The 25,994-nt window shown below is 38.9% G+C and overlaps 1 protein-coding gene across 1 annotated transcript in view; it reads right to left on the reverse strand.

Moving 5' to 3' along the window:
- Positions 1 to 21,026, reverse strand: part of LOC128740448 (uncharacterized) — a 148,213-nt gene extending 127,187 nt beyond the window's left edge. The window contains exons 1-5 of the mRNA XM_053835989.1: positions 21,018 to 21,026; positions 19,795 to 19,859; positions 18,935 to 19,112; positions 16,981 to 17,117; positions 16,229 to 16,334 (exon numbers count right to left, since the gene is read on the reverse strand). Of these exons, the coding sequence (XP_053691964.1) occupies positions 16,229 to 16,334; positions 16,981 to 17,117; positions 18,935 to 19,112; positions 19,795 to 19,859; positions 21,018 to 21,026 (495 nt within the window). The remainder of the gene's footprint in view (positions 1 to 16,228; positions 16,335 to 16,980; positions 17,118 to 18,934; positions 19,113 to 19,794; positions 19,860 to 21,017) is intronic.
- Positions 21,027 to 25,994: the final 4,968 nt, after the last annotated feature.

Here is a 25,994-nt window from a genome sequence, read left to right on the forward strand (position 1 = left end):
TCGGGACATTTCTAAACAGCCGAAAGGCTATTTTTCATGATTTGGGTTGCCTATTTCTGCTTTTATTGCCCATTGCCTGCAATTCAGGAAAGAAGATATGGGCTTCAGTTGAATAGGGTTAGTTGGGAAATATTTCTCATTCAAATTCGTAAACTATTTGCAATTACATGCAAGTGTGGTTGTGGGTAACTTTTCGGAGTGTTACCTCGATTGAAGTCGTTTGATATGTGAACCAATATTGACATAGCACAGTTACATAAAGTAAAGCAATTCTCAAATCACAAATCATTATGAATCGTTATTCCAAAAATGGAACATTTAGTACTCTTTAAACCCAACATTAAATTAAAGTACAATGCGTTTCCATTCTACGCTAGAAATGGAGGCGCATGATTATCTATATACATTATGAGCAAATACCTGCAAATCTAATTTTTAAATTTGTTTCTGGAAATTTTTTTCGATTGTGCTAGAGTAGCTGTGGGCTGTGAACTGTGAACTTCAGTGAAAGAATTGTGATAGTTTCAGATAAAATTTTTCTTCCTTAAAATAACGAACCCAATTATTCAAAACACCCAGCCAAAGAAACGAAAATTTCGACAGCAAAAAGTGTAAACCAATGCCGTCATTATTACTTTAAGGTTGCCATCGCACTATGAAATTACATTTAATTTCCATAATAAAGTCAATCTGTTCCCCAAATGGCGAGCATTACTGTGCTCTTAGGGAATCTAAAGTGGCAGACCACCGCATCGCCGACCATCGTCCCGAGGAAGCCGACACGCTGTCTTTTCGCGTTTCCTGCTGTGCTCAGCTAAGTGTCAACAATCGTTCTTCCGTCAGACAGCGGGCAATACCAAGATGGAGAGTAATACATTTTATAATTAACATCCACTGCCCGAGCGAGCACACTGGCCATTTCACAGCCAGCGATGAATAAAGTCGCGTTCGCTTCAATAAAGACGCTCGTTTTACTGTTGTGTTACATGCAGGACATGCAATCACGCTGGATGTCGAGCGACAGCTTGTGGTTGCTCGGTTTTGCCAGTGCAATACATATTTTCACTTTTTCTTGCTGTTTGTTACGTTTGTGCCAACGTGAGTGCACCGCAATGCGAATGTTGGCAGATGAGACACGACACGTATCACTCTTACAAAACTTTTAAAACACATGTTTATGCATTTTTAGTGCAGTTGGGAAAACTGCTTTTTTATTATTTGTTAGATGAATTATAAGGTAGATGTATTATAACTTCACGACTAAGCCGAGTGATGTGGCGTTGTCCTGATGGAATGCAATTCTTTCAATTAAATTTATTAATTTATTTGATTGATTTTGTCTTAATTTTTAAAATTTATCAACTTATGGTATAGTGAGTGAGAAAACAATCGACATACCAAAATTGATTTTTGATTAGTTGATGAATGACCCGTCGGTTAAGCAACTCTTTAATAAGCTCAACTCATTATATAGGGTAGGGTAGATTTTATTTTTTAATGAGCTTTCGTGCGAAAGTTGGAAAAATCATAACTAAATGTTTAAAAAACTTGGGCGCCAGAGGGTTAGGATTTGAATTCGAACTATACTGAACTGAACGACTGACAAAACTATTGTTGTTTACGATGAACTACTTTAATTTTATTCTTGCAACAAGGCGATTTCTCTTATTTTAACTACACGCACGTGCTAGTTTTTTCCTCCTAGGACTGGAATGACTGCATTACGTTTAATAAGATCTAATATTACAAGAATAATGACAACAAAAATTTTATCATACATGTGTAATTTACTAATTAAATTTGATTTTTGAATACACACCTTTGTGCGATGCTGCAAAGTGCACTAGCGTGCCCAGATATAACCAAAAGGTTGCCGGACTTTTGAGAAGCAGGTTTTGGCCCGAAAAAGTAGAGTAATCGTAGAATGGTGAATCTACCAATAATTATGATAAAAATACCGACCAATCAGGTTAAAAACAATTGACGGATTAGTGGTGCAATTGGATTTAAAATCAAAGTTGAAATTGGTCTAGAAATTAAACTTGGAACTGCACTAGAGATCAGAGTTGGAATCGGACTTGATTTATTGATAATGTCACACATTAAATACATAGTACATAAAATTAGAATTTTGACTAATTTGGGCTTAAAGCAATACTTTATATTAAACTAGCTGACCCGACAAACTTCGTATTGCCACAAATCAACCTGTGTTGTACATAAATCGTGAATCTCGGATGACCTTTGTCACAATCTCGAGTTTTGCAAGTTTCTGAGGAGTTCAACCTTAGATGATTCATTTTGGCAGTTACGTAACTATGAAAGCATCCCAGGTAACCAATAAGCATCACCAATGCTATTCAAATATAGGCCAATAAGCATTTAAGTCGCCTTAAATGCTACTCAAATGCTATTTTGGAAAAATATACAGCTACTTTACTGATAACCTTCTTATAGTGCTGACAATGATAATTTACAGCTAATTACCGACACGAAGAATTTGAATACAATTTTGGATGCCAATTTACAACACCTATGCAGTCAAAAAGCTAACATACAATAACGTGCAGTATAAAATGCCAGATACGCTGATTTGCTGCTTACGTTAAGGCTTATTAGTTACCTGGAATGGGTAGTTTAATACACAAATTTGCAATTTTTCCTCACAGTAAAGTAGAAAACAACTCCCCTGACCCCTTATTGCATAGCCAGAAAGCGGATAGTAATATTCGCCATGATTGTACAACATTACGCCGAATATCATTTTGCGAAAAACCTTAAGCGGAATGTACCATTTCACGGAAAACTTTTTTGTGGAAAGTACCATTTCGCGATCCTCTCCTTACTCGCTGTCGCTCGTTCCAGGAACCTCCGTAGACCTAGGAAAATAAATAAACCTAGACAGTAGTGATTTCTGCGGGGAGTTGCCTCCCCACAGTGGGCGGCGCTTCCGACGGCGGGTCGCCGACAACACTCGCGGCCGTCTCGTCCTGAATGATCTAGTGTTACTATAGATAGTTTTTGTGGTCTTGTTATTGATTAATGGTTTATCTCGAAGAGTCTCGAATTTCTCAAGTTCGATTAGTTTTTGAGTTTCGCAAAAATTTCTGTTTTATTTGTATGAGAGTCCATATCCCCCAACCACAGGGGTGAGAGGTCTAACCATCATAAAATAAATTCAAGACTCAAAAATCTCCTACATGCTAAATTTGGTTCCATTGGCTTGATTGGTACTCAAATTATAAGAAAATTTGTTTTTTATTTGTATGGGAGCCCCCCCTCTTAAAAGGGGAAGGGATCGTAATACACCACAGAAAAAAATTCTGCCATCTAAAACTACCACATGCCAAATTTGGTTCCATTTGCTTGATTAGTTCTCGAGATAAGAGGAAATTTGCATTTCATTTGTATGGAAGCCCACCCTCTTAAAGGGGAGATGGGTCTTCTTGCCTACAAAAACACCCACATGCTAAATTTGGTTACATTTGCTTGATTAGTTCTAGAGTTATGAGGAAATTTATATTTCGTTTGTATGGGAGCCCCCCCCTCGTAAAAAGGTAAGAAGTCCTAATTCATCATGGAAAAAATGGTTGCCTCCAAAAACACCCGCATGCCAAATATGGTTCCATTTGCTTGATTAGTTCTCGAATTATGAGGAAATTTGTATTTCATTTGTGTAGAATCCCACCCTCTTAAAGTGGGGAGGAATCCTAATTCACCATAGAAAATATTTTTTTCTCCAAAAACCTCCACATGCCAAATTTGGTTCTATTTGCTTGATTAGTTCTCGAGTTATGAGGAAATTTGTATTTCATTTGTATAGGAGCCCCCCCTCCTAAAGTGGGGAGAGCTCCAAATTCATCATAGAAAATATTCTGGCCTCCAAAAACACCTACATGCCAAATTTGGTTCCATTTGCTTGATTAGTTCTCGAGTTATGAGGACATTTGTATTTCGTTTGTATAGGAGCCCCCCCTCCTAAAGAAGGGAGGGGTTCCAATTCATCATAGAAAAAAATTTTGTCTCCAAAAACACACACATGCCAAATTTGGTTCCATTTGCTTGATTAGTTCTCGAGTTATGAGGAAATTTGTATTTCATTTGTACAGGAGCCCGTCCTCTTAAAGTGGGGAGGGGTCCTAATTCACCATAGAAAATTTTCTTGCCCTCGAAAACCTTCACATGCAAAATTTGGTTCCATTTGCTTGACTAGTTCTCGAATTATGGGGAAATTTGTATGAAGGCCCCCCCCCCTCTTAAAGGGGAGAGGAGTTATAATTCCCCTTATAAAGAGGGGATGGGTCTCAATTTACCATAGAATAAATTACTATAGAATAAAACACCCACATGCCAAATTTTGTTCTATTTGCTTGATTAGTTCTCGAGTTATGCAGAAACTTGTGTTTCATTTGTATGGGAGCCCCCCCTCTTAGTGGAGGAAGGGTTTCTAACCATCACTAAAACCTTTCCTGGCCCCAAAAACCTCTTTATGCAAATTTTCACGCCGATTGGTTCAGTAGTTTTCGATTCTATAAGGGACATACGGACAGACAGACAGACAGACAGACAGAAATCCTTTTTATAGGTATAGATTGGATTTGAAATTGGACCGAAACTTGGAAACAGATATGACATAGAAATTGGACTTGAAAGTTCAGTTGAAAGCACAATTAGGACTATTTGGCATTTCAAAAACTATGGTTGTAACGATACATTTTAGCATCCTTCGATCATTACACATATGTATACTCAGATATCTTTACCGCTCCATAGGAGAAGCGTACAAAAACTGTCAAGCTTTTGATATTCCATAATTATTTAATGGAAATTACACCGAAATGACCAAGGGAATTTAAAATGGCCTTAAATAACAATCGCTATCGCAAAAATGATTATTTTTGTAACCTACGAGGCACGAAAGCCAACGATGCTAAATTATCATACGAAACGACGGTTAGTAAGTAAGCATCGGTCATATAAATTAGCCTTATAGGTTTTCTTCTTTTCTTAACCATTTTTTTGTTTTTGCGCTCATTTTTCTTTCGTTTATCCTCTCTTTCTCTTGTACTCCTCTGTCCCGTGTTTCGTGTTTCCATTTTCCTCGTTTCTTGTCCCATTTTTAGCTTTAATTTAAGTCCTGTTTCTTAATGTTTTCACTCGTTTTCCCGCTTTCCGTCTTTTCTATTCTCTTTGACACCTTATTTCATATTTTCAATCTACGTCTTTTTCTTTTTATCGCCTTAGCTTCTCGTAGATTCCGTTTTTCCATTTCCTTTTCCTTTTTTTAATACCCAGTATTTCCGTCTTTTCTGTCATGTTTTCTGTTTTTGCTAGCCTTTTATTCCTCTCCGAGTTTTCTTTTATCTCCCGTTCTTCGACTTCTTTTCTTTCGTTTTACCTTTTTCTTTAATGAATTTATTCACGTTTTTTGTTTTCTTTTTCTGTTCCATTTTCGTCGTTTTACTGAGTCCTGATTTTCTATTGTTACGTTTTCCTTATTTTCAGACACAGCTTATTCTTTTCCTGTCTCAATTTTGACATTTTCTGTCCCAGTTTCCGTCTTTTATTTACTTTTTTACGTTTTCGTATTGTTCGTTCTTCCTCTTATTATGTCCTGCTCTTCCACTTTTCTGTCAGTCCGATTTTTCTTCTCCATTTAATTCCTATTGTATTCGTTTTTCAATTTCTTTATTTCAGTTCAGGTTCTTCTCTTTTGCTGATTTCGTTTCTCCGTTTTTCATTTTCCGCTTTTTCTCCTTTTCCTTTTCCCCTTTCTACCTTGAGTTTTCTCTTTTTTTGTCTCGTTTTTTCCTCTTCTGTCTAGTTCTTACTTATTTTCTTTCTCATTTTCTCTATTATCTCTATGGATTTTCCTAATTTTTTCTCGTTTTTCTTCTTTTCTTTTCCGTTCTTCGTCTTTTTCTGTCCATATTTATTTTAGTTTTTCGGCGACAATTCACTTATTGAATTTGGACCAAGGACCTGGGTTCAAATCCCAACCCCGCAGAACTGGGTCATTCGTGCCAAACTGGTAAAATGATTATAATCAAACTAAAAAAAATTGGGCCGAATTTGGGAGACGTTTCCACACTTCTCGGTCTTGGGCTGCTTCTTTCTAGTCACCCCTAACACCCGCTGTTCTAGCATCCTGTTCACGCAACGGGTGTGGGGCCTGCCACGAAGTCGACGGTCTCTGTCAGGTTCTTTGCTGAATATAGTTTTCGCTTGTCTTTCATCCGGCTACTTGCTACATGTCCAGCCCACTATAGCCTGCCGTGTTTTATTCGTTTCAGAATATCCGCATCTTTGTATGCTTGGTAAATATCATGGTTCATGCGCCTGCGCCACATTCCTTCTTCTAATATATCCCTAAGAATTGATCGCAAGATCTTACGTTAAAAAACATCAAGAACTCGTGGGTCGTTCTCTTTCAACGTTTGTCGAGTACCACCTGGAGAATTAGCATCTTGTAGAGCGCGAGTTTCGTACGGAGTTGCAGTCTACGGGACCTCAGCAGGTTACACTATCCGTAGAAGGCCCTATTGGCAGCCGCTATTTGCCTTTTTACTTCACGGCTCACATCGTTGTCACATGTCACTAACGTAGCCAAGGTAAACAAATTCGTCAACCACTTCAAAATCATCACCACTGCAGCTCCAACACCCGAAGGGCTACAACGCTCTCTACCAGCCATCATATACTTCGTTTTGGCAGAGCAAACCTTACGAGCATGTGAGATTTCGTAATAATAGTACCGCTTCTCTGCACGTCTACCCTTCAGATACCACTTTCCAATGCAATGTTGAATAGCAAATTCCATAGCCCGTCACCTTGCTTCAAAATATCAACCATCACAAACGTGTCCGATGTCTTGCCCGCTATTCTAAAGCTTGATTTTGATCCATCAAGGGTAGCAAGTATCAGTCAGTTTTGTCGAAAAACCATAATACAAGCATAATCCGCCATAGCTCATTTCCTTTAACTGAATCATACGCCACCTTGAAGTCTACAAACAAATGGTGTCTACAAGTCGGCAAGTTCACATTCTCAGAATGTATCGAGAATTTGTAGCAAGGGTAATATTTGGTCCGCTGTGGAGCGTCCTTATCGAAAACCTCAATGGTATTCGACAACAAAGATTTCCTGTAACGGCCTCAGTCTATGAAACAAAATGCGGGAGAGCATTTTATATTCAGAATTGAGGAGGGCAATGCCCCAATAATTGCTGCATTCGAGTCGGTGACTGTTTTTGTAAATAGGGCATATGAGACCTTCCAACCAGTTCGTTTGGTTCATGAAATGAATTGATTATAAGGTAAACATTCAGGAAAACCACTTCTCTGGATATTTTCAAGGACTTGGGAGGAGAAGAAACTACCGGAGGAGTGGATGGAAGGTGTAGTCTGTTCCATCTACAAAGAGGGCAATCGGTTCTAAATCTACACCAGGCTAAAATAGAAAGCTAAGAAGATAGGCTTACAAATCAATACGTCAAAAACCAAATATATGGTAGGAAGTAGCTTCAGAGAAAGTAACGTTTGCATCTCACGGACAGTGACTATTGACGGAAATGAACTGAAAGTGGTTGATGAATTCTTATATTAGGGTCTCTGGTCACCGTCGACAATAATACGAGTAAGGAGATACAATGACGCATTCAAGCTGGAAATCAAGCCTACTTTTCCCTCCGCAAGGAGGTTTGATCATGGAGCATTCGCCGCCGCACAAAGCTGACAAAACGCAAAATAGACCAGGTAGAAGACTATCTACGGACTTGAGACAGCAACTTTGCTTACGGAAGACATACGTGTAATTGCCGTGTTTGAACGAAAGGTGTTGCGGACTATTTTTGGTGCGAGAGAGTATGCGTGAAACTATCAATGATTCCCCTTTGAATACAACAGATATCGTTACTTTGTAATATGCGTTACATATTGGAAACAGCCCAATTTTGCGTGGCAATAAATTTACTCAGCGCAGCAACAGTACTCTCTCATGCATTTCAGTTTCTTTAGAGTTTATCGCTAATCGCAATATAACGTTTGACACCTGAACCAATGAATAGCTACTCTTGTACGGTATCAAAATCATTTTCCTAGGCTCACGGAAAAATGGTAGTAAGATGCTATGAAGAGGTGTAGGTAAAGTTTGTGTTTTATCAAAATTAGGCAGAAGTTATGAAAATTAAGCATAACAGAGTAACTGTACCACAAATAAAATGCTATTAGTGATTGTTTTTTAGGAAGGTAAACATAGATAAGTGAGAAATTTTGATTTTACTACCATCTAGCATACCAAACCACCACCCAAAAGCAACGCTTCGTGTGGTGTCCTATTAATATTTTAACTGTTTGTTCACATGTTAGTTGTAAAACAATTATACTTCTAATAAATCTGTCACAATGAGTGGTGCTATCAACAATTTCGTGGAAATTGATGAATACAAATCAGTGTTGTAAATGATAACCCTGAATAGTTATTAAATCGTAGTTGTAAGTGATTTCCTTGAGTAAGCTAACTGTTGGAGACAAACTGTATATCAGTTTCAAGCCAGTTACTTAAAATTGACTGTGCTACAAGTCATACAAAAATTGTCAAAATGCAAAATCGTCGCACATCATTAGAAGATATGTAATTGTGGTCTGTTGGTTTAACTCTTAGTGGAACTGCAAACTCTAAGAAACTGATAAAAATGATATGCAGAGTACAGACATTTAGGATATTTAAACCTCACTTCATTTAAAAAATGTATATAAATGTTTTATGGAATTTATTACAGTACAGTAAATTATAAATTTACGTAACAAACTGCTGAACCTCTTGTTCGTTCTCCTAGACACAGATCTACATACTTTTTTTTATTTTTGTCCCGCTCTATCGCCATTTCTGTTCGTCATTTTTCTCTTCTCGTTTTCTTTTTTTCTTTTTACATCCCGTTTTTATTCATTTTTATCTCTTTCTCTTTCTCTGTCCAGTTCATTTTCATTTTCTTTCTCTTTTTCGACTTTTATATGTTTTTTAATTTTTTCTCTTTTTTCTTCTTCTTCTCTTCGTTCTTCATATTTTTTCTGTTCATTCTCTTCGTATTTCCTCTTTCACTTCTATTTTCGTCCGCTTATTTTTATATTTTTATGACCAGCGTTCTCTCCCGTCGTGTTACGTTTTGTTTACGGTTGTCTTTCTTTCACACCAGTTTTTATTCTTTTTATCTCGCGTTTTTTCTGTTTTTATCCCGTTTATCTAGTTTTTGTAACGTGTTCCTTTGTATTTTTTTCTGTCTCATTTTTCCTTTTTTGCTTTGTTGCAGAGAGCCACAGAAGACCGACTACCTGTAGTTCCATCACAAGTCCATCTGTGAATATGTTAGGAAAATTTACCAACAATTTCATAAGGAACCGTTTGCACTACTTTGTTTGGTTCTTGTTATGGTTTTTCTAATGTGGTATATATTCAGGAAAAGCGAGTTTTTCAGCCATAGCTGAGGAACAACCAAAAATATTATCATGAAAATTTTATCATTAAAATATTAGATATTGACCAACAAGAAAAGAATTTCGTTTTGAAAGTGAGAAAGTGTCTGTTGCGAAGATTGATAAAATTAGAACTGAAAAATTTTCAGTATATGGGCCAAAAATATATTCGGTTGTTCAATGGCAGGTGGGTCTCATACTCACGCGCTTTCGATTCCCGGCCGATTGTTTGATTGCTCTAAACATACCGCCACACTCTTATATTAGGTAGCCTAATATCCAATTTTGTTCTTATGTTTCTAATTCTATCATTTCACACACTCGTCTAGGAGACGATATTATTTTTTGTATCTAAAATTAAACTTCAGTCATTTTTTGTATGATTGCGATTTGTGTCGAGAAGATAGACTGTCATTAATTCAGTCAGTGCGATAGAAACAGGTAGTCTGTTTCCGGACGTTGCTCCGGCAAGTTTAGTGTTTCTTCTTTTTGTGCTTGTATCTTACCCACATGTATTTGACAATGTACATGAAATTGAACTTAAAATTGAACATAAAGTAGGAATTAAAATTGGATGTAAAGTGGATTTAAATTTCACTTGAAACTATATTTAGAATTGGACTTGAAACTAAGCTTAAATTTGGACTTGAAATTGGTGTTGAAATTGAGTTTGAATTAGGCTTGAAGCTGAACTTCAAATTTATTTTGTAACTATACATGAAATTCGACTTAAAACTATTTATACGGAATTAATTTACATACCGAAAAAATAGTGGCATATTAAATTGAAAACTGCGCATTTGTGGATTACAGAAATTGTTTTGTTTTACATTTAGTTTTACAGAGAAGGTGAGGCACACGTCCCAACCTGGACATGCCAATGGCAATGTAGATTGATTTTTCTTGTGTAATTTAAATTGTTTGCGATGTTGGTCTAACGAACTAGTCGTCGTATGTTCGAATCTCGGCTGGGACGATGCTCTAGTCAGTAGGGTCGTTTAGTAGCCCCGTAACTGTACTTAAAGCCGTTTATAACCCAAAAACTATGCTTTAAATTGCTTATTTGCGTAACTTCTAGTGAAAATGATAGTTTATGGATACCTAGTGGCAGTGCTGTTCCTAAAAACAATGCAACCGTGGGCTCCATAAATTCACAAAACACAGAAATAGCTAAGTCAGCAGCACGTTCTTCTGAATATCGAAAGTAATTTAGTAACTTCCTCTACCATTAAAATCTGAAGCAAACATTCCAATGCATTCAACTTCTGCTAGGTGTTTAGCTATGTGGTAAATCTGCAAATACCGTGCCATATCTGGCTCGTTTCTATCCGATCCGAGTTTCAATAGAATAAAAAATCATCGACCGCTACGGAAGGCTGCACCATCTGACGACGGCGGTGGTGCACCTGCCGCGTCGGGTCACACAATATTGTGAAAATGAAGAAAATTACGAAAATAGTTTTAATTTTCATCCCCGTCTCAGTTTCTATGTTATTCGCGAACTAACTGAGCGACGCCGACGTCGTCAATCGGCGGCGGATCATGAGCCACGAGCATGCAAGCCTGCCTGCCTGCCTGACAGAGGACCGACACGGCGGCGTAAAGAGACCAAGCTCGGCAGCTACCTATAGCAGCCAGCGGAAGGGTACACCAACCGCAACCACCACCGAGAGCTTCCCGGCATTATTGCTCGGGGCAGTTTCTTTGCATGCCGGTACGGAAAGTGCCGCGCTTCGGTTTAAGTTTAATTAAGCATATTACTCTAATTGGGTAATATTTAACGACGGGTGGGTAGCTGCGTTGCCGGCACCCGTCGGTTGCGTTGGAATGATTCACGGCCTGTGCAAAAATAGAGGATCAGTTCCTTGGGAAGTGGTTTCGAAGTTTTGAAAGTGAAACGGATATTGTGTGAAGAAGTTCCGAGCCATTCTCTTCCGTAATCATTTTCACCATGACCGAAAAAGTTTCCCCGAGGCCGATACGATAGGGCGGCCGGTTGGTGAATAACTTCGTTTGGATTGTACATATAGGCAGTATCGTGTAAAACAGGGTAAAACTATCGCTTGCAGATGAGAGTTTCACAAATTATTGAATTAACTGTTTTAAAGCATTATTAAATTTTGGATGGACTCTATGCTAACAATAACTAACTATAACTAATTAAAAGTTCAAATTAAATATATTCTATTACCAACAATTCTTAATGTAATTTTTTGCGTCCATTATTCTGAGTTATTATGGTAAGGTGGCTGCCAGAGGTTGGAGAATTCACAAATTGAATACATACACCCATTTGGGCAGACAACTTCGGAACTTACGTTTCTTAGTGAAACAATTTTAAATTTTCCAGCGGAAGTTCGACCTACGGACGCTGCATTTATTCATTCAATGTTTTCCGTTGCGACTGATCCAGTGTTAACAGCGACAAGCCTAGTTTTGGTGGTGTGTTAATTGCTGTTGCCGGGCGGCATCGTTGTTCCCGCATTAACACATGTAACGGCAATAGGCTGGAACAGGTGTGTGTCTGTTACGATACGGGGTCATCGTTTCCCAATGTGCAATATTTACATTCCTCCCGATAAAAGCCGATCAGTTGATTTAATAGAAGAGCACATTATCACCGTCCGTGAACTCTGCAACAGGGCCTCTCAAGGTGACACTGTCCTTGTGTGCGGCGATTACAATCAATCCTGCCTTGCATGGCGCAAAGACGAGAGCGGTACTCTTCCTAATTGTCCTAACCTTGTCGTATTCAACTCCAGCGAATATAGCGCTGATCGATGGCATGGACTTCTTGACAATGAATCAAGTAAATCTACAACTGAATAACAACGGCCGCTCTCTAGCTAAGTTTTTGTGTCTGTGGCCAGCCGTATTGTGGTTACCACTTCCGAGGATCCCCTACTACATACCTGTTTTCATCATCCTCCACTGGATATTCTCATTAATGTTTGTGGCGAAGTTTTGGGGTCGCTACCAACGACAGTTGAACGCAGGAGAGAACTAAATTGCCGGAAAATCGATTTCGACACTCTTTCTGCGTACCTGTCAGCTGTAGATTGGAACTGTATCCACAATTGCGTGGATGTTCATGGTAGGGCCTCCCTGCTCTGCGATGTTATCCGTCAATGGTTAAACTCAAACGTTCCAGTGAAAAGAAAACCAATTTCACCTCCATGGAGTGCTCCTTTTCTTCGTAAAGCGAAAAGGGACCGCAATCGTTGGCTGCATCGTTTGAGGACTAATAAATCAATAATGGTAAAGAACAATTTCAAGAGTGCGAGAGACAACTACAGAAAGTTAAATGCTGCACTTTGGAAGTCGTACGTTCTAAGGGTGCAGTTTGGTTTGCGTCGGAATCCAAAATTCTTTTGGAGTTTTGTGAAGACGAAAAGGAAAAATCAGTCAATCCCATTCAACATGGTTTACGATGCCAGAGAATCTACGAGTGAATTTTGCTTCTGACTCTGAAGCCGAACAATCGTCCGATGCAGACGCCGAACTTGCCGCGTCTAATGTTTCACTGGATTCTGTAGACCTGGATATGTTTGTAATTGTCGCTTCCTTAAAAAAGTTAAAAAGCTCGTACGTTCCTGGACCGGATGGAATCCCGGCTGTAGTGTTTTGTCGCTGTGCTAGCTCTTTTGCTGAGCCGTTAGCCGCCATTTTCAACCGATCATTTGACCGGGGAGAGTTTCCTGCGAGCTGGAAGCTGCCATACATGTTTCCCGTGTATAAAAGTAGTGGTCGTCGTGACGTCAGGAATTACCGTGAGATTACATGCCTTTCCGCCGCTTCGAAGCAGTTCGAGATTATCGTCAGCGATCGAATTCTACAAGCCACGAAGTCTTATATCTTCTCAGTTCAACATGGTTTCAATCCCGGCAGATCCGTAACTACAAACTTGTTAGACTTCGTTATCACTTGTTCGACGGCTATGAAAGGCAGAGCGCAAGTAGATGTCATCTATACGGATCAGAACGGGGCTTTTGACAAAATTGACCACAAAGTGTTACTCCGTAAATTGTTGCGAGTGGGATCCTCGAGCAGATTGGTGTTGTGGGTTTCATCCTATCTGACTGAAAGAACGCTTCATGTCAAACACGGCCTAAGCATCTATTCACCTTTTGTTAATATCTCTGGCGTTTCGCAAGGGAGCAATTTAGGACCACTTCTGTTCTTCATTTTCTTCAACGATGTTGCATTCTCGCTTGGTTATGGTTGTAAACTTATTTACGCCGATGATTTGAAAATCTACGAAGTGGTGTGCTCTATCGAAAACTGCATCCATTTGCAAATGTTGCTTAACGTGTTCGTCAATTACTGTCAGCTGAACAAACTCATTATTGACCAGTATCGCAAAATGCAACGTCATGTTCTTCAGATCCGATTATGTTTGATTACCATATCGACGGTACTATTCTGAATCGAGTGAACCATGTAACAGACCTTGGTATTCTTCTGGATCCTAAGCTTACTTTCCATGCGCACTACAGGTCGATCATCTCCTAGGCAAACCGACAACTTGGCTTCATCTCTAAAATTGCCAAGGACTTTACGGGTCCGCATTGCAAAAGCATTATACTGTTCTCTTGTTAAGCCGATCCTTAAAGCGCTTCAATTATATGGACACCGAGCGACGTAAAGTGGCACTTAAGGATCGAGCCGAGTCCAAAAAAGATTCATACGGCTCGCTCTCAGGAATCTTCCGTTGAGTTATCCCTGCAATGTTCCGGCGTATCCAGATAGATGTCAACTGCTTGGTCTCGAAACGCTCGCTTGGAGACGAAAAATCAAGCAAGCCCCTTTCGTTAATAATTTTTGAAACGATGGTTCTACAATTGATGAAGGGACGGTAAGGGAAAGTAATAAAGGATTTTTTTTTTGGAAATGGAGGGGAAAGAGTGGAAAGGAAGGGGAGGTGGGGGGGGGGGGGTAGTAGGTAGCTACGCTTAACAAGTTGTCGTTGTGACTCCTACCTTTTGTCCAATGCTGGAAGGTGCATGGGTTGAACCAAGCTATAATCTGAGATTTACCCGGATTTGAACCCACAGCACCCGCCAGGGCATGTGGATCGCTGGTACCCGTGTACCTATGAACCACAGAGGCGCTGAACAAAAGGAGTCTGCACAACCCCCCTTATTAATGTAGCGACGTGGGTTGGGCTATTTTTAGACACAAATTGTGTCTCTTCTCCACCTACTGTAGAGACCACCGACCGAGAAGTTTAATCTAACTTTGTGTTTACTGGCGGGACGACGACACTATGCAGGCCCTTGCGACTTACAAGGTACTGTTAGCCGCGGTTCTCGGCGCGGGGTTTCGGGGGAAGGTCCCCTTTCTGTGAAAATTGGCCAAACCTCGTGATTTTAGTCATGACCTTGAAATGCGGTCAGGCATATATGAATATTTTTTGAAACGATGGTTCACCAATTGAAGAGACGGTAAGGGAAAGTAATGAAGGATTTTTTTGGGAATGGAGGGGAAAGTGTGGAAAGGAAGAGGAGGTGGGGGGGGGGGGGGGTAATAGGTAGCTGCGCTAAACAAGTTGTCGTTGTGACTCCTACCTTTTGTCCCATGCTGGAAGGTGCTACATTAATAAGGGGGGTTGTGCAGACTCGTTTTGTCCAGCGCCTCTGTGGTTCATAAGTACACGGGTACCAGCGAGCCACATGCCCTGGCGGGTGCTGTGGGTTCAAATCCGGTTATAATTTCACATTATAGCTTGGTTCGACCTATGCACTTTCCAGCAATGAACAAAAGGTAGGAGTCACAGCGACAACTTGTTATGCGTAGCTACCTATTACCACCCTCCTTCTTTTCCACTCTTTCCCCTCCATTCCCAAAAAAAACCTTCATCACTTTCGTTGTTAAACTGCTGGCTGACGACATCGATTGCTCACATCTTTTATTAATATTTTTTTGAAACGGTGGTTCTACAATTGATGGAGGGACGGTAGGGAAGGGTAATGAATTTTTTTTTAAGTGGTGGGTAAAGATCGGGAAGATGAGGAGGGGGAGGGGGGCTAATTGGTAGCTATGCATAACAAGTAGCCGTTTTGATTCCTACCAAAATTGGATCATTCGTGACTTCTGCTTAGTTGAGACTCAAACCCGCCCAAGCAACAATTTGAGTTTTATTGCACTTTTATTACGGTATTTATGACCGCATTTTGTTAACCAGAACCGTCAAAAGTGAGTAATAAAACCAACATTGTTACTTGGACCGGGTCCTCGGCGGGAATGGCATGAATGCTAACCACTACACCGGGATTGAATCCATTAGAACAAATTGTCAGATGGATTATAAATGAATAAACAAATAAACATAGATTTAAGAATTGGTATTTAGTCTTTATACAAAATACACGTGTTGTTTTACTCTTACGCCAACCTTTTGATCCCGGTTTTGGATATATTTTTCCATAATTCAAAGCTGTTTATGAGATTTCGTATAATTTTTACGACAAAGTAAGCAAAGTCTACCCGAAGCGGAGTTCCGAAGTCTCAAAATTGTACTTCATCCGGTTCTAGTACACACTCGTCAAAAAATTCAAAAGTTTGCAATTACAAAAAATCATCAGACGCGACAAAAATGTCAACCAGTTTTTTGCTGCTCGTCATGCACATTATAATTATTATTAAGTTCAGCTCATGAGTCTCCTCTACAGCCTCTACAAACGATGTACGAAAAAAAAACAACAAATGGTATTCCTTAGCAGCACAAAACCTTCACCCCTGCTGCTGATCTTACGTACCTGGCAGGTGTAAATGCCTTCGTCAAGCCGGCTTGCTCTGGTGATGCCCAAAAGTGCCGTGTAGTGATCCTTGGAGTCGAGAGGCAACAGCCGGGTCCACATATTTCTGAATTAATGATGTGCCGTCGTTGTTGTACATATTTGTTGATGTTGATGTTACGGGTGACATCCAGACGCATGTAACAAGCGCACACGGGAGGGGGGAGTGGCGTTCGCCCCGTCAGAAGGTCATCCGGAGGTAAGGCAAGATGAAAGCAACCACCCATCGGTGGCAGTGAGCCGTTGAAACGATATGTAAATAAGAACAGGTTGAAATAACTTTTATTAAGGCTTCAGCTTCCTTCCATAGGGACCTTGCCCGGCCCGGGAAAAGGCACAAGGATGCGGCTAAGTGAATGTTTTTGCATTTCAAAGGAATCAGAGCAAGTAAATTTGTGAAAGGTGGGATTAGGCGATCAAATTGGTATAGAAATCTTACACTAAAGTGTGTGATGTGTAAAGATAACAAATTCACGTTCCTGAAAGCGTTCAAGCTGGGGGACTAAAGCAATGAAAAAGTAAATATTTTAGACCTCGGCTTTCGCCGAAAGTATACCCACCAGGCGGCGAAAATGCTTGAAACAGGGACGTAGAACAAAAGGTTGTCACAGGTGAGCGGTTAGCTAATGGCGTGGGATAATGCGAAGCGAAAGGTGGAAGAGCAGGGTCGCTGCAAAATTTATGGCGCGCGTTCATTGTTATCAGTGACTTACCGTGTTGCCTTCGTCACGTTCACGAAGAAACCGTTCTTGTACCAGCGAAAAGTCATCGTCGATGAGCCCTGCGCCACACAGGACAGGATGAATTCGGTGTTCTCACGCACGGGACTCCGCTGATTGACGACCACGGACTGGAAAGAAAGAACGGAAGAGGGGAAGAGAAGGAGCGTGCGGAACCGCAAATTGCAAATTAATGTTCTGTTAAGTGGATTTGGGTGGACTTCAACACAGTGATCTAGAGAGTGGAATATCAGTAAACATGATTGATGCTGAATGTTTCTGTGAACTCTCGCAGGAGTGCAACTTTAAATGAATTATCTTAAATATTTACCTTGGAAGATGTATGTCCAATTTACTTTAATTAGATTTTTACGAAAGGAAATTTTTGAAAAAATGAGTTTTGAACCATTGTGCGTATGTGAAATGGTTTTGTTCAATGGTTGTGAATAGTAATGAAGTTTCATCGATTTTAATAAGAGGCTATTAGGTGCATCAAATAAGCTTGTTCAAAAGCATTCAAGTAAATATTTATGATAAATGTCGTTTTTAGGAGTGTCTAGTATATAAACAAACATTTCTTAATTACACGAAAGACTTCTTAAAAGTAGTGTAGAGTTCTCTTTACTTCCACTGATTTTTAAAATACACTCCCGTCCAAAATGAAAGCGTCACAACGCGCAACATCCCATAAACAGAGGACTGCTCATTATGTATATGGAAACTGCGTCTGCTTCATCCTGAGAAATTTCATACGATGCGCTTCTTTCGTTTTTGTACTGCCACCAGCATGTCAAGATCTAGTATAAGCTGTTATACTTTTAGAGTGGGAATCTTGCCATGCTATTCAGGGTTTGATGAGAGCTATTCGTCACATACTTGTAGACATAAGTATTAGAGATGTTCACATCCTACACAAAATCTCGCACAAAAATGATACGAGCTTGTGAACTCACCAAGGCAGATATTTTGTGCACCAAAGTTTGCTTTCTCCTGCTTCTGCTTTTTGCCCTGAATCCTGGCAAAAATTGAGCTTCTCTAACAAATATGCTCAGACACATTCAATCGTTCACCTGAAAGCCTCTTACAAATGCTAAGCTGCCTGGTTGCCTGTACCTACGCTTGGGGAAGCGATTGTATCTTTCTGTTTACATTAATAATTACACTTTGCCTACTCCTAGATGAAGAACACGGCAGCCTCCTGGAGGAGGGAATACTATCGCTTTTCTTTCATTTGAATGGTGCTCGTTCAAAGGTACTGTTTCTTTTCTGTTCGATTTCCCCTGTGAGAATTATTTATGAACGATTATCTTACAAACAATGTGCTGTTTTTGTTTGTGGATTGTGACAACAATCACTAGGTTTCTTTTTGAAGACTTAATTCGTAAATGTAGATCATAAGGTTTTTTTATTGGAAAGTTTCCACAGGTAATCGTATAAAAAGATTACTTCTTAATCCATGGAGGCGCATTGTTATTTGTTTTTTCAGATTCCCCTTAATAAGGCGGTAGCAGGTGCTGAGGGGATTCCTTTATATATACCTGATTTTGCATTGTGTACAGTAACCATCATCATACTTTAGGTAATCGTAATATAAGTAAAAAATATTAAAATGAAATTTATATTTGCAATAGTTTCCTTGAAAATAAGTTTAGAATTTATTGCAAACCTGTCATATTCAAATGAAAGCAACCAAAAATTATTTTAAGTAAAATATATCCAACGGTTCAAATCATAACAAGGTGTATTTACTAAAATGATTCCTCCCCGATTTTCGCAGCATCAAACGCTTCCATTTTGGTCGCAGTCAACGCGCATCATTTCACTATCACTATTCAATTTAATAACACCCATTCTAAGCCGTGCGTCGTCCCAGTAAATGCTCTTATGGAAACCGTTAAAGCGGAAATCGACCTAGAGCGGTACATAAAAATCAATGGGTATCTCTTACCTGCAACATTAGGCCGGCATCCTGGCGAAAGGTTGGTTTGTACGCGGCGAAAGCAATACCGGGACCGCCAGCGTTGCCGCTTCGAGCGCGCTGCTCGACCATGCGCTCCATCGTATCCCGTATCCGGCCTGCATCAATTTTGGCGCCGAAAAATTGAAACGTTACCTCATTGTTGGTCCTGCAAGGGGAAAAACGAGGCAGACGGGAAAAGTACTTTTACTACCTACATGAACACGGAATATTTTCATACCCCGCTTGACATGTATCACCGATGGATTATGGAGTGAAAAGTGCTGATGTGGTTTTGTGAGGTGTGATTGGGTTTTCTGTTTTCAATGTTAAATAAATGGAAAAAAATTGTTCGTTTTTATTTAGAATCGGTTGTTGACTTCGAAAGCATATCACTTGTTTTGAAAGCGCGAATATGTTTGGATATTCGGTTCTAAAAATTAAACGTGCGTGATGGCCCTGAACAAACAAGTTGTGAACAAACAAGATTCAGTGAACTATTTCCACCATTTACGAAAAAATTTCAGCCTTAGTATTGAATTGAATAGCAGTGAACGTTACCAGTGAAATTTATACACTAGCGTCGCCAAAAGGATGATTGTTGATATTTAAAATAGCTCATTTTGAGCGGGGTAAATCATCCATTATTGCGAAAAAAAAATGAGTTTATCGTTATATAAAAGGTCTTAATAGATTATCTTACCGATTTAGCAAGTTATAAAAAAATATTCATGTGAATTGCAAGCAGTAAAAATTAAGAATCTTGAGCATTATCAAGTAATTTGAATTTAAACTACAGCCCCTGATGTTGTCAGACTAAAATATTTTATAGATATAAAGTAGGTACTTACTTCCCTGACAGCACTTCCAGATCGTTTATTTTAGATAAATTTGAAGTCCGCAAAAAGCGATTTATCTGTAATGAAATAAAAAGGGAAATAAATTGTTAGAAATGTTGATTTATCTAAAAAGAGTATTTTCATTAAATTTTTATTGTATGTTGCATTTTTTCAAACCGATTAAAGTTAAAAGTTGTGGGTTTACAGTCTGTTTTCGAAACAGATTTAGTAATTTTTGATTTTTGAAATTAGTTTTCGCCCTAAAGCTTGGATATTTGTTTCTTTTCGGAAAATTTTCAACTCGTTTTTGTGTTTGGCGTTTGAGAATTGAGATTTCCCTTTTGAGTCATAGAGTTCCATGAAATCATTAGTCGGGACCTATTTTTAAAAAATCATGGCTAATTGTCGATATTAAAGATTTTGATATCAGTTGAAATGTACATCTTTATAAGCTGCTCAGCAGGAAATATTTAATAGCAGATAATAATAGAACATTGAAAATATTCGGACTTTCGTGTTTTTATGTTGTAAGAACCAAAGTAGAAAGGGTCCCTTTTTTACTTTTTTCTTTAACTCAATTTCACATTTTTTAAGGAGAAATGAGTTCTGTAAATTTCAAAAGCAGTTTTTTTGTTTGAAACAAAAATTCTGTCAATGCAAATATATTCTCTGTGTTCTGATTGACGAGGAGAATGCAGTGAATACATTTCCAAAAAACAAAACTCTTGTTTTGGGCCCAAAAACTGCTTCCGAAATTAGGCTTTCGGACGAAAAGTTAATGACTACTCACTTCCCCTTAAAGAAACAAAATTTCTTCAATGAGACACTTCTCCTCCTTCTCCTCCTCTAGCAGCTTATAGACGAAGTGGATCGTGCTGTATAAAGAACTAGCTGATTGCCCGATCTCATATATGCGAACCTCCTACTATGACCAGTCTTGAGATCTGGAGTCTTCGATGTGAGCGAGCAGAAACTCACAAAATTAAAGAAACGGTACTCCGCCATGATGTACAATCACTTTCAAAAGCCGCTCCTGACATGGAAATAAGCGCTCAAGGCCAATAAGGCACCTCGCACCAACACCCAAAGATTGCATGAGCTTCTTCTTTCATTTCAGTGTTCGATTTTGATTTTCACCAGAGTTGGTTATGCGATCCGCTGAGGTTGTTCGTATTTCGGTTGGTATACAGATAATAGTTTCAGGAAACAAGTCTCGCGGAAAAATCGATACTTACTTTTCGCATGGTTAGAAATGACTGAGCGACCAGTCTTCCAAACTGATTTTCTCATCTATTTGAATCAATACGTTTGAGCATGCTGCAACGTAAAGTCGCTTCACAATAGGATCACTGACATCACTGACGCTGTATGTGTTACGTGGTCTGGCCAAATACAAAATTCGGTGTTCATTAATTGTAGTAACAATCATTTTTTGTAACATTTTACATCCAGTAAGCGTTTTCCAGTTGACCTTGAGCTACGGCATTGATTTAACAAGCAAGTAGAAAGTTCGATTTGGGATACTGGGAACGGGTGTCAATAAGATCGTAAGATCGTTATAGGATCGTTCCACTAGCCTCATAAATGTTCTGTGCTCTAACAGCTGGCTGCAAAGTTTGTTGAATACGCTCAATGCTTTTTGCCTGCACATAGGTACTGCACAAGCTGTTTCAAGATTGAAAGCACTAGTGAGTAATAAAGGGTTTCAGAAGGTTTCAGAATCGTGAAGCTGGTTGGTGTAACTGATTGGTGTGCACTCAGAAATATTTTGCGGCATGTTAATTCGGATGGAATGAGTCATCTAGCGTCTACAGCTACAGCAGTCACCGCATATTTCATTATGCTGAAAGATCTTAGTGTCGTCAAAAAACATGCGCCATGCAGTAACAGTTTGGTGGCATCATTAATAAACAATGAAAGTAGTAACGGTCCCAATATACTACCTTGAGTGACCTTAAAATTGTTACTGAAACAGGCAGATTGAGATGAACACAAGTTTACAGCAATTTTACGATTGTGTAGATAAGATTCTAGCCATGCTACCATTGCAACAGAGTATTTAGCAAGCTTGTCCCAATTTAAGTTCATTAAATATTATCGACCTGTCTTAAGTTATTTTGTTGTTCATGTCGTAGTCACTATTAAGTAACCATTTTAATCAATCTTAATTTCTTATAAACCAAACACAGCATTCAAATTGGAGAATTGAAGGAAGAGCGGTTGCCCACAGCTACTGCTTATTCATTCAATTTCTTGAACACCGCGTATTCACTGCCAGATCTTGCTTAGTCTAACCATCTCGCTCGCTGTACTCCTGGTTCTACTGGATTTTGAGTAAATACCTTCTTAGCAAGTTAAAATTGCAATATATGTGATGCAGAATACGTTCATATTTTACCGTATTCTACCCACACTATTGTAAAGCTCTTATTTATCTTCTTATCTGCCTTAGCAAATTTGGTCACTGTAGTTCATAATTAACATGCTGCGAATTTATTGTGACAATCGAGGTCCTATCGCGAGTCAGTTGCACATTTCTCTCAATATTGAAGTTTTTAAATTTAACTGGAAGAGTCTTAATTAAATTAGTTACAAAACTTTGCCATTCCTTAAATCAATATTTCAGTTGAAACCTCACTTTCTCTGCCGGTTTCTTCATCGTATTATTAGACGTTGGTATGTATATAAAGCGCATAGTGGTTTCATTTCGTCTGGTTTCGGAACCCCACCTACAAACATTGTACTGCAAGGAAAGTTAAGCTAGTTTTCGCTCTAAGCTTTGATATAGAATACAGTTGTAGAACGGCAGATGCACTGCATCGAGTTTCTAAATGCTTTCTTCAAAAGCGCATTGTCAGCTGAAATATAATTTATGGTGGGATCAGTTTGCCGGCTGCACTTTATGTTGATGATTGATTGATATTCCCTGCATGACTGAATTTGTTGTGGCACCATTAGAAATGATGTTCAATATTAATAGTAATCATGATAAACTTTTCTCAATGAGTTTTAGTAAACGTAATCGAAATATAACATTAATATATGATGTTCAAACATAAACTAATTATAATTTGATTTTAGTATAAACTATCTAAACGACCAAAACCTTTTTCCCATACGAAGTAAATTTCAATACAGGTGATATTCCACACCAGCAGCAAAAGAGTACGTAGACCTTCTAAATTTAGCGAATAAGTGAACTATTTTCATTACTACATTCACCCTCACCGCTGGCTGCCGTAACCGGTAGAACTCGAAGATGAAAATTAGTGAAACCTCCACATTGAAAGAGCCAATTACGGGCTCTAATCCCACGGTCTCGGCTGCGGTACATTGTCTGCGAGGCGAACCATTTCCATATATTCTTTTTTTTCTTTGCTTTCCCAAATTAATGCCGTGCCGGCTTTCGTCTGTACAGCTGTCCTTATACGCGAAAGCAAATCAAGCAGATCTTGAATCCTATAAGCCGGTAAGCTTGTTCGTGAATCCGAACTCAGACGGTTTTTTTCCTTTCATTCACAAAAGAAATGTTTTTTCTAGTACCAGCTTTATCTGGCCTCCTGCTACTAGTACTTTCTTTGACTTTTCCACAGGGCTGAAGCCCAAATGTGCCAATTATTCTCTCTTCTCTCTATCGTACCAAATCCTGGCAAATTCTGGCATTGCCGTGGGCTTAGGTTGACTGGCTTTTCATTCAAGTTCGCGCTATCTCTTCTGTAGGCTAAATTAGTCGAAATTATGCAATAAAGCAACGTGGAATTTGAAACCATCCCCCGCCAATTGAACTTGATACCCTTATTGAATATGCAAAATATACACCTCTGGTGCGTTGCGATATTTGACACCACGGCGCGACAGTTCTCCGGTCACCCTAGGTGACGTGCTTAAAAGCTTACGATGTCTCTAACGCGTTAACAAGATTTGCTTCGCAGATATTCCGCTCGCTTGGTTTCACCGTGGGGATAATATAAGTTTACTCTTTTTTAATAACTCGCTAATTGAAGTATTTGCTTTGTGCGGCAGCCCGATTTTCCCGCTAACTTTGTTCTCTCGCTTTTCCAGGCGACAACAGCGTACACCGACTGGAAACTGCTGGAATGTGCTGTGCTGTGGGCTATACAGACTCCGGCCTGTATTGAAGGGTCGCTTCGCTGTATCAGACACCGACACTTCAGAGGTGTTGCTTGCCAGGCGTGAATTTCATCCGCAAAACCATGCGACGAGGTGTGAAAATTGTGATAAAACTCGACACGTAAGTGTCTTCAACTGATGTCGACAGCCTCGTGAAGAGTTTTTGACAATCATGATCTTCTCCCATATGATTGAGGAGTTTGGGGGAAAAGTTGAAAGCTATTAGCATTTCAGTGTTTGCATTCTTTCTCGGGAAGAATTACAGACATGTGGGTGATTTGTGAGATTTATGTACACATTAAGAGCACTCTAACGAATTACAGAAGTTCAGCATCGTTTCGTTCAATGCACACTGCTCGGTGTTTTGTATAGCACAAACATGTGGGCATTTACGCATTTAAGCTTGCTGTATTTAATAAATTGGCAAAGTAGAAGGTCGGAATGGAACTTTTATTGTTTAACATATGACAGTTCCCAGAAACAGACAAGAACAAATTACCTTGAGCCAACCGGTGCTTGGTGGTGGGAAAATTACACATTTAATTAGCTTCGTATGTGCTTTGTAAAAACTCTTAAATCTTAGAATTGTTGTTATATTAAGGAGAGATCAACGGATTTTATTTTGCACTTAAGTTCACCGGTACCACCAATTGTTGTATTCTTTGAGTGGAAAATGTGATCAATTGAAACTTTGGATGTACAATAAAATACAGAAACCTTCTGAGTTGTTACATTTTGAAGGTGGTTTTTACTTCAAAAGTGATAACGAATGTGTAGTTTAGCACCGTTATCGATGTGAACGCGATATTTATTAAACTGCTTGATAACCGCACACGGTTCACAGAAAGAATCTTTCCTATCAATCTTATTTATATGAATTCACTGATGGGCTCAAAGCTCAAAACAGTACGAACCCAAATATGTTAAGATTTTGATTGATTTGACTAGACCTTGTGAATCTGCTTTTTCGAGTTTTACTCTTACAATCCATCTCAATGTATCCACAAGGGTGTCTATAGTTATGATTTGTTTATTAAAAAGCTGAACAAGGTGAATGTTTTTTCTCCAACCTTTTTGGTTGAAAATATGGTTTACTTAAAGGAAAATTTGTTTAGTGCAATATTTTGTGTTCTCATTGTAAAACAAGAAAATATGAAAATACTATTTTGTTTGATTTACACAAATATTAGGTTCAATTTTCTCATAATTTTTTGAGAATTTTATTCCATAACTTTCGCAGTTACATTTGAACCGGATAGAGTTTCCAAGATATGAATAATTTAAAACTTCGGTGTTTCTTACTTTTCAACTAAACAGATTTTTTTGAAAGATAAAGCATGGTTTAAAGTTGGGCACGAAAAGTTTAAAACGAAACGTAAGATTACAGAATTATGTTAATTTTCAGTCAAATAGAAGGTAGATTTGGAAATCTAGTTTTTTTTGTCATTTTCTACCAGTTTATGTGCTGAATTCTGTAAATAGAGCTAAAAATGGATAATATCTTATTTCGCAATTAAAAATGATGGGTCAGATTGCTTTGCCGTAATGGTATTTTTTCAGATATAAATTTTAGTGCAAATTATTTGATTTGATTTGTTTTCAGGCAGCAGCTGGTTTGCCTCTTCCGCTCGCAAAAGAGTAGAATTTTAGTCATGATAATGACAATGTTTTTATTTCCATAGTAAATATGATTTTGCATGGTTTCATGGGCTACGAAGAAAACATTGGTAATCATTAAAGGCAATCAAAGTGGAAAAATAGAAACACTCGCGGTCTTCAGTCTGCTCGATCGTTATCGTGTTTGCTGTCCTCACTGGCTGTCATTCATTCGGACCTAAAACTACAAACATACAAGCATACATTGCTTGTATATACATATACAATGTAATAAATCGAGCGAAAAGCAAACAATGCCGACACGTACGCGTACGAGTATGAGAAGCATAGCATCCAACGCTTACTCCACTGATACAAGCGTACAATAGACATGCGCTGGTGCTGTGTGTATATTTTTTGCTACCGACATGCTCGCAAACACACAGCAACGTAGCATCGTTCTGCATAACCCGCTCATGAAACAA

Source organism: Sabethes cyaneus, chromosome 3, assembly GCF_943734655.1.
Source record: "Sabethes cyaneus chromosome 3, idSabCyanKW18_F2, whole genome shotgun sequence".
In the NCBI taxonomy this organism is placed as follows: domain Eukaryota; kingdom Metazoa; phylum Arthropoda; class Insecta; order Diptera; family Culicidae; genus Sabethes; species Sabethes cyaneus.